Source organism: Felis catus, chromosome D1 (assembly GCF_018350175.1).
Source record: "Felis catus isolate Fca126 chromosome D1, F.catus_Fca126_mat1.0, whole genome shotgun sequence".
Taxonomy (NCBI): domain Eukaryota; kingdom Metazoa; phylum Chordata; class Mammalia; order Carnivora; family Felidae; genus Felis; species Felis catus.
The window spans coordinates 21,287,164-21,302,004 of NC_058377.1; the positions used below are offsets into that span (position 1 = coordinate 21,287,164).

The 14,841-nt window shown below is 38.3% G+C and overlaps 1 protein-coding gene across 1 annotated transcript; it reads right to left on the minus strand.

Annotated features, from left to right (window-relative positions):
- Positions 1 to 4,422: 4,422 nt before the first annotated feature.
- On the minus strand, positions 4,423 to 5,747 carry LOC101098741 (olfactory receptor 145-like). The gene has a single exon (XM_003992517.2). The coding sequence runs from the start codon at positions 5,353 to 5,355 to the stop codon at positions 4,423 to 4,425; it is 933 nt and encodes a 310-aa protein (XP_003992566.2). The 5' UTR covers positions 5,356 to 5,747.
- Positions 5,748 to 14,841: the final 9,094 nt, after the last annotated feature.

The window sequence follows — 14,841 nt, forward strand, 5'->3', positions numbered from 1 at the left end:
AGTGGGTCTATTCAACCTTACATCAGAGAGACACTTTATTTTATTTTATTTTTAACGTTTATTCATTTTTGAGACAGAGAAAGACAGAGCATGAATGGGGGAAGGTAAGAGAGAGAGGGAGACACAGAATCTGAAGCAGCCTCCAGGCTCTGAGCTGTCAGCACAGAGCCCGACGCGGGGCTCGAACTCATGGACCGCGAGATCATGACCTGAGTGGAAGTTGGACGCTTAGCCAACTGAGCCACCCAGGCGCCCCAAGACTTTAATGTTTAAACATGCATTATTTTGTATAACAAATTCTTGCATATAAAACAACTACTACATCTAATGCTAGGCTGAATATACAGTGAAATATCCCAATGTTAAAGAGGAAAATCAACTGTGTTAGACTTGTGGAAGAATACCATGTCTGCCCCCAACATAAACATTTGCTGACATAATTTTCAGGAGTAATGTTGACCATATAAGATCAATTTTAGAATCCCTCCATGTGTACAGTGTAACTCTACTTTGTATGTGAAAATCTATGTTTATATTGGTCTTTCACATATCTTATTTGTTTGTCATATATATAACATTTCCAAACATTGCCAGGGACTTAGCAGGTAAAAAAAAGCTGGGCTTTTTTTTTTCTAATATAAACAAATGAATTATTTATGCAATAACCATTTCCTTTTCCTGGATTCAGCAAGTACTTCCAACACAGTCCTGCCTCTCTGGAGCTGGACCCAGGAACCACGTACCTAAATGTTCTTGCAAAGATTAAAAGTGGGTTCCTGATGATGAGCAATGTTGAGCATGTTTCATGTGTCTGTTAGCCATCTGGCTGTCTTCTTTGGAAGTGTCTATTCATGTCTTCTGCCCATTTCTTCACCGTATTATTTATTTTTGGGGTGTTAAGTTTGATAGGTTCGTTATAGATTTTGGATACCAACCCTTTATCCAATATGCCATTTGCAAATGTCTTCTCCCATTCCCTCGGTTGCCTTTTAGTTTTGTTGATTGTTTCCTTTCTGTGGAGAAGTTTTTATCTTGATGAGGTTTCAATACTTCATTTTTGCTTTTATTTCTCTTGCCTCCAGAGACATGTTAAGTAAGAAGTTGCTGCAGCTGAGGTCAAAGAGGTTGTCATCTATTTTCTCCTGTGGGATTTAGATGGCTTCCTGTCCACATTTGGGTATTTCATCCATTTTGAATTTACTTTTGTGTCCGCTGTAAGAAAGTGGTCCAGTTTCATTCTTCTCCATGTCACTGTCCAGTTTTCCAAACACCATTTGCTAAAGAGATTCTTTCTTCCATCGGATATTTTTTCTGCTTTATCAAAGATTAGTTGGCCATACATTTGTGAGTCCATTCTGGGTTCTTTATTCTACTCCACTGACCTATGTGTCTGTTTTTGTGCCAGCACCACACTGTCTTGATAATTAAAGCTTTATAATACAGCTTAAAGTCTGGAATTGTGATGCCTTCAGCTTTGGTTTTCTTTTTTAACATTCCTTTGGCTATTCAGGTCTTTTCTGATTCCACACAAATTTTAAGATTGCTTGTTTTAGCTCTGTGAAGAATCCTGGTGTTATTTCGATAGAGATTGCATTGAATGTGTAGATTGCTTTGGGTAGTATCGACATTTTAACAATATTTGTTCCTCTGATCCATGAGCATAGAATGTTTTTCCATTTTTTTGTCTTTTTCAATTTCTTTCATAAGCTTTCTATAGTTTTCAGCGACAGATCTTTTATCTCTTGGTTAGGTTTATTCCTAGGTATTTTATGGGTTTTGGTGCAGTTGTAAATGGGATTGATTCCTTGATTTCTCTTTATGCTGCTTCATTATTGGTGTATAGAAATGCAACCGATTTCTGTGTATTGGTTTTATATCCTGCGACTTTGCTGAATTCATGGATCAGTTCTAGCAGTTTTTTGGTGGAGTCTTTTGGGTTTTCCATGTAGAGTACCATGTCATCTGCGAAGAGTGAAAGTCTGACTTCTTCCTTGCTAATTTGAATGCCTTTTACTTCTTTTTGTTGTCTAATTGTTGAGGCTAGGACTTCCAGTACTATGTTGAACACCTGGTGAGTGTGGATATCCCGGTTGTGTTCCTGATCTTAGTTTTTAGCTAAGATCTTTAGCTAAGATCCTGATCTTAGCTCTCAGTTTTTCCCCATTGAGGATGACATTAGTCAAAATACAAATTAAAACCACAATGAGATATCACATCACACCTGTCAAATGGCTAAAATGCACAACTCAGGAAACAAGAGATGTTGGTGAGGATGTGGAGAGAGGGGAACTCTTTTGCATTGCTGATGGAAATGCAAACTGGTGCAGCCACTCTGGAAAACAGTATGGAGGTTCCTCAAAAAATTGAAAATAGAACTACCCTACAACCCAGCAATTGCACTACTAGGAATTTATCCAAAGGATACAAAAATGCTCATTTAAAGTGGCACATATACTCCAATGTTTATGGCAGCACTACCAACAAGAGCCAAATTATGGAAAGAACCAAAATGTTCATTGACTGATGAATGGATAAAGAAGATGTAGCATATATATACAATGGAATGCTGCATGGCAATGGAAAAGAATGAAATCTTGCCATTTGCAGCAACGTGGATGAAACTAGAGGGTATTATGCTAAATGAAATAAGTCAGTCAGAGAAAGACAGATATCCTATGATTTCACTCACATGTGGAATTTGAGAAACACAACAGATGAACATAAGGGAAGAGAAGGAAAAATAAGATAAAAATAAGAGAGGGGAGCAAACCATAAGAGACTCTTAACAATAGAGAACAAACTGAGGGTTGCTGGAGGGGAGGTGAGTGGGGAAGATGGGCCAGATGGGTGATGCGGATTAAGGGGGAATTTGTTGTGTTGAGCACTGCGTGTGGTGTGTAAGTGATGAATCACTGGGTTCCACTCCTGAAACCAATGTCACACTGTATGCTATCTAATTGGAATTTAAATAAAACCTTGAAGGTGAATAAAATAGAAAATATTTAAATTGTCACTTGATTCATCAAATTGAAGATTTTTAGAGTAGCATTTTTTTTGCTTTTTCTAATAATAATGATAATCATCATCATCATCATCATCATCATCCAATATCCTTCCAGAAAAAACATTGTCACAATTTGGTTTATTCACCTAATCTTTCTTTTAATTGTCATTGCTCTATCAGCTGCAACTCAAGGTTTTCGTATGTAAAAATCCATATGAAAGTATATGGAAGCCCATAAAAACAGTAGTGATTTAGTTGCCCCCAAGTCCTCTAACCCTGCGGATTTAACTTTAAAAAATATATCAAATAACTTATGCTTTCACTACCCTCTCATCTCCATATTTTTAGGGCCATCAAGAAAGGAGAGAGTCATGGGTAGGGGCTTTCGTTATCCATCATTTTTCTTTCTAAATTCCTTTCTTCCTAATTTGAACTCAAATTACCTCTTACTATTTTATCACCTGAAACTGCTGCCCTCACTCTACCTGGTTCCCCAAATGTGCCTACAGCTTTTCCATCTGCATTCCTAAAACACTACTAATATATGGACATTATGCGTTATAGTTCTATGAAAGGTATATGAAACTGAAATATGTTACAGTTCTCTACAGAATAGGATATAAAATCAAACTGAAACGTGGATCCTAATTTTCATAACCACTCCCCACAATAAATAAGGGACTTCATTCATACCTGTTGCCCATGTGTCTTGTTGAGTCTTGACCTACTGACAAAATTCTGTGCTCCTTTCTTTTCTGGGCCTATTCTCTGAATTACAAACACTTGCAAACATTGCAAATTCAGGCTTTTTTTTTTCTTTTCAATTTGCAGAAAAATAACCTCCCTATTTGAGCCAAACATCTTTCTAATATACTAGCTCCCAAGGCATTCTCTCTCCCAACAAAAAGAACCATCAAAGTGTTTTTTGAAAGAGAATATGAAAAAAAGTAATACCCACACCGAGAGAGATTCATGAGTCATCTTGGAACAAAGCACAGTTAATTTTCAAATTTGCAATGTTTTCTCATAGTCCGTGCTTACTGAAACAAAAACAGAATAAAGTGGAGCAAAATAGACTACAAATAGTAGACTTGAAATCAGAAGGCTTTGATTTGACGAAGCTATGTGACTTTAGGTAAATCTAACTACTCTGAGCTTCACTTTCCCATGCATACAATAAATATATTTTGAGGATCACTTATGTGTTGGTTTGGCTGTTCAAAGGTAAAAGAGAAAAGCCTGCCAAAAGACACTTTATACTTGATGTTTACATACCCAAAATGGATTAACCTTGATTGCCTTTGTGGAATCTTCAATCCCAGGACTTAAAGGAGACATATACTTGCCAATTGGAAGACGGAACACTGGGAATACAAACAGTATTTGATACAAGTTTCTAATGCCAAGTGGCAGATATATCAAAACTTTCCCCTATTCAGAGTTTTTCTCAGAGCAAGTTTAATGTCTTTGTTTCTCAAGCTGTAAATGAATGGGTTCATCAAGGGAACTATACTGGTATAAAAGACAGAAGAGATTTTCCCCTCATCCATAGACCCAGCAGAAGATGGTTTAAGATACATAAATGCACCTGATCCAAAGAACAAGGAAACAGCAATTATGTGGGAACTGCAGGTGCTGAACGCTTTGGACCTGCCCTCAGTGGAGCTGATGCGGAGGATGCTGGAGAGGATGCAACCATAAGACACAAAGATGGTGACACTGGGCACAATCACATTGATTCCCACCACGATGAAAACCACCAGTTCATTTACATAGGTGCTTGTGCAGGAAAGCTGGAGCACAGGGAGGATGTCACACAAATAATGGTTGATGGTGTTTGCATCGCAGAAGGTCAGTCTCAGCATGCATCCTGTGTGGGCCATAGCACCCGAAAATGCCATCAAATATGAACCAAGCATAAGGCTGGAACACGCTTTAGGGGACAGGACAACATTATACAAAAGTGGGTTGCAGATGGCCACATAGCGATCATAGGCCATTGATGTCAGCACATAACCTTCAGAAATACCAAAAAAACTGAAAAGGTAAAGCTGGGCCATGCACCCCCTATAGGAGATGATATTCTTCTTTGATGTGAAGTTAAATAGCATTTTGGGTGTAAACACAGAAGAATAACAGAAGTCGATGAAGGACAAATTGGAGAGGAAAAAGTACATGGGGGTGTGTAGATGTGAATTCAGCCCAATTAGCGTTATCAAGCCCAAATTTCCCGATGCAGTGACCACGTAAATGACTAGAAACAGGCAGAACAGGGGGAGCTGGAGATCTGGTAGGTCTGTTAGCCCCAGCAGAATGAATTCAGTCACAAAAGAAGCATTCCCAGGCACCATTTTACTCTAAGTGAATCTGTGGACACAGGAGGAAAATGTTACACAGAAAAATTCAATTTTTCTCACCATATAGCCTCTCATGAGAATTGGGTATGTACAAAGAATATCTGAGACTAGCCTAATCTGGACCCACAGATCTGCTTTACCATTATCATGAATCTAGTGATATGGGCATTCCCTCATTAGAGTCTTTATAAACTGCATAAGCACAGAGCATCAAAACTGAGCTGACAGCATGAAGGCCAATGTTTCCATATGTCAACATGACTGCTGCATAAAGCAAAGGTTAAGGGAGAAGACTGGACTAGGAGAGAATCGCCTCCTCTCATTTCATTTCTTCGACCACATGACCCGTCCCCTAATCAGTAAAATTGGAGGCAGCAAACCACCAACCTGGTGCTGGCTTCTAATGGGGATTAGACTTGGTGTGGTGAGAATGAAAAACATTGTTTCCAATCCAAATAAAAGACCAGAACTAGGAGAGTTTAAGTTCCTGCTCCATGCCACAAAGTAAAAACCGTTAACTTTGGAAGAATGAGAGTTCCATCCATGGAACTGACCAATACATTGCATCCTTTGAACCCAATAATGTCTCTGAACCTTCCCTGCACCACCATCCCCCCTCCAACAGGTTCTTCTGTCAATTTCACTTGAGTCTGAGGACTGCAAAATCTGGAATGAAAGTGGCATATCTTAGATCCCTGGACTTCCATCATAAAAGGAGGACATTAATATAAATGGAATTCAGAAACTCACCTTCTCTAGGCAAGAAAACCTTGGTTCTTCCCTACCATTATTACCCCTGTGGTTCTGAAGGGGAAGCTTTAGTCTCTGAGACTTTGCTCCCTTTGGTTCTATGAGGATAGAGACCACTCTTAATTTCTGATGTGCTCTGGAAATCTTTCTGAACTACGGAATAGAATTTCTGATTTTGAGTCCTCTCAAGCAGCAGACAAAAATAAACAGCCTTTCTTATTACCATTTTTGCCACTTAAAATTCACAGAAGACAACGCAAGTGTAAGGATATAATGTACCCAGTTATAAACAGGGGAGACACTTACTCAGTCTCTCCCACAGGGAATAGTTTCTAGGTGTAATAGGGTATTGAGGGGATTGTATTTACACAAAGGACCATAACGTGTCTCCAATACTGTAGGGACTCAAAGTTTTACCCAAGTTTTCCCCCCACTGTAGGGAATGGACATCTCCCAAAGAGGGGCAAAAAATGAATTCCCATTTCCCATTAAACAAGATGGCAGAAGCGGAAGCCCTAGACCTCATACCCTCCATGAATACACTGATTCGAAAACATTTCATGTACAGATTGCTTTTGTGGGAAATCCAGATACTAGTTAAGGCAGTCCTGCTCCCAGTTAAAACATGAAACTGGTCACACTGAAACTGGTAGGGAAGGTCAAGATATCCTCTTGTCCTATACTTATCCTTGCACAGCACCTTCAAATTGGGACAAAACCCCCAAGTTCCTGGCTTCTCCGAGGGGAGGGAAAGAAGTGCACCACGTGTCCAATGCCCCAGCTTTTATTAGCTGTGTCCTGAAGACTGGCTTCTAGAGAGTCTCTGTCAGAAAGCAGAGGGAATACAGGACACAGCACACTTCAGCTGCCTGGGGTGAGAGAGAGTAAAGACAGTGGTTTGCCCTGGAAATCACCATAGCTCCTCCCCCTGGCTCAGCACAGACCAAGCAATTGAAAAGCCCTTTCTTACAGCTTCTTTCTGGTGAGGGAAAATGGGCACAATGTGTTCAATAACACAATTTATCTGTGAGCCGCCTGAGGAACTAGCTTCAGTCTTGCATGTTTTAGAGCACAGATGGGACCTGGCACACTATGGATGTCTTTGTTGGTGGGGAGGGGCGGTCACCAGGAACAAAAAAGAGGATAGGACTGCACAAACTTTGAGAGGCCTCCCGAGTCTCTGACCAGGCTTATTGGTGGTGCCCTCTCCAGTTCAAGGCCAGTCCATGAGTATTAGGCCAAATGGGTGTTTGTCTAATGTGCAGACACCAGTGCAGAGAGTCAATGAAAATGAAGACAAGTTGAAACACTTTCCAAAAAGGAATAAGAGCAATCTCCACAAACTGACTCTAATGGAATGAAAATATGTGATATACCTGACAGAGAATTGAAAATAACTGTCATCAAGATGCTCACTGTAGTCAGAGAACAAAACACAAACCAAGAGGAAATCTGAACAAGAGACAGAAAAAAGTATTAAACAGAAATCATGGAGCTGAAGAATACAATAACAGCACTGAAAAATTCACTGGACGGGCTTCAGAGCAAACCAGACCAAACAAAAGAAGGAATCACTGAATTGGATAAAAGGCCACTGGAAATTATTCCATGAGAGGGTGAAATGAAAAAAGAATGAAACATAGTGAAGGAAGCATGAGGCACTTATTGGATGCTACCATGTGGACCAATATGTACATTTTAGAAACTTCAGCAGGACAGTGAGAAAGGATCAGAAAGCACATTTGGAGAAAAAAAGGCTGAAAGGTTCCCATCATAGCAATTTCCTGATACTATGACCTATTTATAGAAAAATAAGTCCCATAAAAATTGCATTATGAGTATACATATACAAATACCAAGGGTTAACTACTTATCCACTCTCCATTTTACTTAACTGAGCTAATCTGACTTCCACCTGCATAGTCAGATCTATACCAACTTCCAGGAACAATGCTTATCCAGGCAGGTGAGATATAAAATGCTCTAACCCAATATTCTGGGACTCAACACAAATTTACTGACTACTGGATCACCTCTAAACTTGAATTATGATGGTGATATCCGGTTCTGATTCAATGGTTATGCTTTATAATACCTCTGGTGTTTGAAGCAGTCTTTTCTCTATGCCTAAATATATCAATTTTTCTATATTCCCAAATTATTAAGTTCACATAATTGTTGAACATAATGCTTAAAGAAGTTCTTTAAGAAGAGGTACCTGGGTTGGCTCAGTTGGTTAGGCATCCGACTTCATGACCTCACAGCTCAGGTCATGATCTTACAGTTCATGAGTTCAAGCCCCACATTGGGCTCTGTGCTGACAGCTCAGAGCTTAGAGCCTGCTTCAGATTCTGTGTCTCCCTCTCTCTCTCTCTCTGCCCCTCCCCCATTTGTGCTCTGTTTCTCAAAAATAAATAAATGTTAAAAAAATTTTTTTTAAAAAGAAGGGGGTGCCTGGGTGGCTCAGTTGGTTGAGTGTCCGACATCGGTTCAGGTCCTGATCTTGCACTCCATGAGTTCGAGCCTCATGTCAAGCTCTGTGCTGGCAGCTAAGAGCCTGCAGCCTGTTTTGGATTTTGTGTCTCCCTATCTCTCTCTCTCTCTATGCCTCTCCCTGCTCATGCTCTGTCTTTCTCTCTCTGTCAAAAATAAATAAACATTAAAAATTTTTTAAAAAGGGGCACCTGGGTGGCTCAGTCGGTTAAGCGTTCGACTTTGGCTCAAGTCATGATCTTGCGGTTCTTGAGTTTGAGCCCTGTGTCAGGCTCTGTGCTGACAGCTCTGAGCCTCAAGCCTGCTTCAGATTCTGTGTCTCCCTCTCTCTTTGTCCCTCCCTGGTTCACACTCTGTCTCTCTCTTTCTCAAAAATAAACATTAAATATTTTTTTTAATATTTTAAAAAAGTTCTTTAAGAAAAGACTTTATCAAGAATGTAGAAAGGGTGAAGAAAATTAAATTATATAATGTTATGAGAACTATATCCTCTTTACATTAACCTAATGACATATAACCTACTACAAACCTATACTATGGGGTTCTATGTTGACTTTGCTCCTCCCACAGACACTGCTGGAAATTCCTCATTGGGTGTAGTAAAAGGATTCTCTCTTCCCTGGACTGGTTTAGCGTCCTCCATACATTACTTATGCTGGTTTCTTCTGTGCGAGCCATGCTGTACTTGGAAGGCTGTTTCCTTCACCTGTGACTTTATTCTGAGTCCTGATTAGTTTAATATTTAATTTCAGTAGAAGTATAATCAAATTTCAGCCTTAATTTACTGTGAAAGTTAACATAAATACATATATCAAAGTCTACAAAATATACACTTCAACCATCATAAAATGAACAGCTTATAATGACCATGAAGATCTATAAATTGACTATTCCTGCCTTCGAGAGCCCTTGTGCGCCCCTACAGTCTCCCATTCTCCATCATGATACCGCTACAATCATGCAGGAGCATTTGTTCCCAGCTTCTCACTTAAGTGGGGTCTCATGCATTCCACATCCAGCCAGCAGAAGGAAAATAAAACATGGAAATGATTATTATAGCCTACCCTTAGGTGTTTCCATTTATCATGTAGGCCAGTATAAAATAAGAATATATTCACAAATTCTAAATTAAGCGATAGAACTTTCAAATATGAAATGTCAAAGATATTTTTCGACATTTTTTCTTAGTTTAGGATTTTGCTTTTATTTGTGTTCTGAGCCTTTTTAGTCACTAAAACCATTTTCATGTTTCACTGATATTTAAAAGTACAGTATATTAATAATAATAATAATAATAATACCTTGATATACTTAGAATCAAAACACCATTCCTCGTCACAGCTCTACCACTTGAAAGTTGTAATTTGAGGGTGCCCGGGGTGGCTCAGTTGTTAAGCACCAGACTTCGGCTTAGGTCATGATCTCATGGGTTCGTGAGTTCAAGTTCCACATTGGGTGAGCTCGAGCCCCACTTCAGGTGAACACAAGCCCTACTTTGGGTGAGCCCACTTCTCTCTCTTTCTCTCTTTCTCTGCCCCTCATCGGATTCTCTCTCTCTGCCCCTTGCTCATTTGCACTTTTGCTCTCTCTCTCAAAAAAAAAAAGAAAAGAAAAGAAAAGAAAAGAAAAGAAAAGTTGTAATTTGAGACAAATCATGAACAAGTCTGAGCATCAGTTCCTTAATCTGTGAAATGAAAACTAAGATTCCCTCTCTTCTTTATCTCACATTACTTCCCTTCGGAATACTTAAACTGACAGATGTGACAGTGCAGAAAAAACTAAAACACGTTAAAAGCAATCGTAACACCCTGCACATCTCTATGAATATTTGAAGTGGGTTAATTTAACTTTACAGCAGAGAGAGGATTTCAGAGCCCCTATGATTCCACCCGCCACTAGCCACTGAGAAAGATGACTGTCTCTGTCTCAGCATGTAAAATTTCTGTGTATGAGATTAATGTTTAAAGGTACAGATTTTGCATAACAAAACCCCACATATCAACCAACTGCTGTTCAGCTGATAATAAACTGAAATGCTGATAATAAACTGAAATGTCCCAATGCACGAGAGCAAAACCAACTCTGCCGGACTCAGGGAAAATACCAGGTTCGTCCCCCAACATGGACATCGATTCAACAAAATCTATTTATTTATTTATTTATTTACTTATTTATTTATTTATTTAACATTCATTTATTTGTCAGAGAGAGAGAGAGACAGAGTGCAAGCGAGGGAGGGACAGAGAGAGAAAGACACAGCATCTGAAGCAGGCTCCAAGCTCTGAACTGTCAGCACAGAGCCTGACATGGGGCTCAAAATCATGAACTGCGAGATCATGACCTGAGCCGAAGTCGGATGCTCAACGAACTGAGCCACCCAGGCGGCCCCAAAATCAATTTTATGAAGTAATTTTAAGACTGATTTTAGAATCCATCTACTCTGTCGCATTATGATAATATACATTTATATCTTTCTTTTACCATGCCTTATTTATGTATGTGACATATAGCCCAATGCCATACATTGCTAGGTACTTAGAGGTACAAGATGTTGTGTGTGTGTCTGCACCAAGTGTGTGTGTGTGTATTTCCATGAACAAGAAAGTGATTAAAGCAATAGCCATTTAGTTTTACTAGATTCAGCAGGTACTTTTTGCTCATCCTTCGCAGCAGCTGCAACCAGGAACCATCTACCCGAAAGTAGTTTGCATATCATACAATCAGTGTTAGGCAGTGATCTCATAAAATATGACTCCAAGATTTTGTGTGTGTAGGGAAGGGGGTGTGCTTAGGGCGCACTGTAAAGAGGAGTGGAAAACTAGGTTCAGTAAATGTAGGTGTTCAGCAATTCAAAGGACATGGAACTCAGAACCCCTTGTACTTCTGGTTTGCATGACACCTTAACCACAGCTTACCCCGATCATGCTCATCCCAGACCTGGTCCTGAGCAACAATACCAGCTCCCGTACAGAAAGTTTAGATTAAACAAAGGCAGAATGTAATCAACGTCGCTTCTGGTCCTGAACTAGGAGGATCATTTTCTGTTATTGCCCAGAAAGCTCAAGCTTTCATACTGATTTAGAGATGGCTCTCTCCTAGTACACAGGTCCAGACAAATCCCATGCTTTACCTGCTTGACTCCTAGCTGTGACAATTTGATACGAGACTCATACTTTCTCTCCTAACTTCTTTTATGGCCGTTCACATAACACGAAAAAGCAAAAACCATAAGAGATAACTCTATGTTGTGCATGTAACACACCTAACTTGGTTCTCCTTTTGAAAAAAAGGAAATTCCATACACAGTTCTTAAATTACGAACCAGAAAGTTGTCAGCTGAGTTGCTTTTACTAAAGCTTTGTCAATCTTACCTTTATAAATGTCTTAATAGCTTTTATAACAATTTTAATAAACTTTTCCCCAAACAACCTGAAAAAAATGGGGCCTAGTTCAAAAGAAAGTTTATCTTTTCGGCAGTAAAAAATTATCATTTCTGGAAGTCTGTGTCTGCAACTAAAGCAGATTTCACTTGTATTTTAAGGCTTCTCAAATGAAATATTAGTGACCAGGTTTAACACATACTTCTGGCTACCTCAAATAGTGATAAGATACATAACAATATGAACACACCTTTGCAATGTCTACAGGGATTCCTGAATAGCACAGACATTATTTACATACTGACACACTTTTTTCAATAAGGAATACAATTTCATCAAAATAGACAATAAGTAAAAGAAAAGCAAAAATTAAAAAAAAAAACACTGAAAACCAACCATTTTCTGTAAATACTACTTGGTAAATGCAAATCAAGCATGCTGATATGGAGGTCAGGGCATGTGGTGTGAGAGGTCATGTAAAATCATTAGTCAGTGGCTATCTGGTGAGAGATGATAACTACATTTATCATGGTGAGCATTTTGTACAGTATATAAATGTCAGATCATGTTGTAAGTTGTATGTGTGAAACTAGTGTAATATTTATGCTAACTATACTTTAGTTAAAGATCAATTAATTCTTCTTTGTAATAAATTGGCTTCCAGAAAAAAATTAATTTTTAAAATAAATAAGTGAACCACAGTCAAGGTTTTTGCGATGTCAAACATCTAAAAAAAAGACAAGCTAACAAACCAGTTATGCTAAATTTCACAATACCTAAATCTTTATTTTTTTAATGTAAATTCAAGTTAGTTAACATACAGTGAAGTCTTGGATTCAGGAGTAGAGCCCAGTGATTCATCTCTTATATATGATACCCAGTGCTCATCCTGAAAAGTGTGCTTCTTAATGCCCATCACTCATTTAACCCATTGCCCCACTCACCACCCCTCCAGCAACCTTCAGTTTGTTCTCTGTACTTAAGAGTCTCTAATGGTGTGCCTCCCTCTCTGTTTTTATGTTATTTTTCCTCCCTTTTCCTATATTTATCTGTTTTGTTTCTCAAATTCCACAAATGAGTGATATCATATGATACCTGTCTTTGACTGACTTATTTCGCTTACCATATTACCCTCTAGTTCCATCCACATTGTGGCAAATGGTAAGATTTCATTATTTTTCATTGCCAAGTAGTATTCCATTGTATACACACACGCGCACACACACACACACATCTTCTTTATCCATTCATCAGTTGATGGACATCACAATATCTAAATCTTGAGCGAATATTAGAAAAATGGTTTAAAAGTAATATTATTAAAGTTATCTTAGAAATGTTTAAATTATCACTTGATTAAGAGGTTTTTGTTTGTATCAACATTTTATTCAAATTCTAGTTAGTTAATATATAGCGTAATATTGGATTCAGAAGTGAAATTTAGGATTAAAAGTTTTTAAAGTAGTCATCTTTTTGTGTTGTCTCAAAAGAAAAATAAGCCAACATCCTATTCCCGAAAAGGAATTGTCACAACTTGGTTTATTCACCGCGTGTTTCTTTCAAATTGTCATTGCTTTCCCAGCTGCAGTTTCAGGATTTTGTATCTTAAACTCCATATGGGAGTAGCATATGGAAAACCAACAAAAACAGGAGTGATTTAGCTGTTCCCAAGTCCTGTAGCTCTGTGAGTTTTCCTGTTTAAATATCAAGTGACTTTCACTTTTATCCTATCCAGAGAAATCCTGAGGTCTCCATAACATTCCTAGAGCTTCCAGAAAGGAAGAGTCATAGAAACAGCTGTCTTTTCCCCATAATTTGCTTTCTAAACTCCTTCAACCTCACTTAAGTTTTGAATACCACATACTATTTAATCTCCTGAAATTTCTGATCTCTGTGTTCCTGGTTCCTCATAAATATGGCCACCAATTTGGGCCTACCTTCCCCAACACACTATTAATGCATGATCATCATGCATTATAAGTTTTATCAAAGCTGTATGTACAGTGGGGGATAATTACAGTACTCTAAAGAGCAGGATACAAATTCAAATTGAAATGTAGTTTTAAATCTCATTGTCCTTTTTTCTACAGAGAGATTTTTTGTTTATTATACATGCGTTATTTTATGTCTTGACCTAATGATTTGTGGCTGGGTTCCTTTCTCTTCTGTGCCCTATTCTGTGAATTACTAGTACTTGCAAACATTCTAAAATCTTTTTTTAGCTTAATTTACAGAAAAAGCTCCATGTTTGAGCCAATCATCTCTCAACTATCCTAGCATAACAGGACTTCTCTTTCACAAGAAAAAGAACTATTAAACTATTTTCCTAAAACAACCACTACCCTGAGAGATATTCATGTATAAGCCAACAAAGCACTGTCAACTTCAAAAATAAATACGTTTTCTCATATTCCACGATTACTGAAATAAAAATAATGAAATGAAGTAGACAAGTATATTTGAAACAGCAGTAGACTGAAATCAAGAGGTTACAGTTTATCTAGGTGTTTCTTTCATAAGCTGCATGATTTAACTCATTAAATTTTCTCAGCTTCAGTATCATGTCTATGCAATAAATATATATTCATGATATAAATATGTCTCAGTTTCATATTTACCAAGATAAATATGAAATCTCTGCCAGAAGGAGCTTATGCCAGTTTACAGCTGGCAAGTGGATTATATTTTATGGACTTCATGGAACCTGCTATATCTGTGAAACACTGGCATTTCAAGGAGGCACATTAAAGGCCAATGGAAGATATAATCAGTAGAGTATGGATTATCTGATTCCTGATTCCACCAGTACATTATAAATCGCAGGTAAGAATCCAAGATGACCGTAGTGTTACTTTAC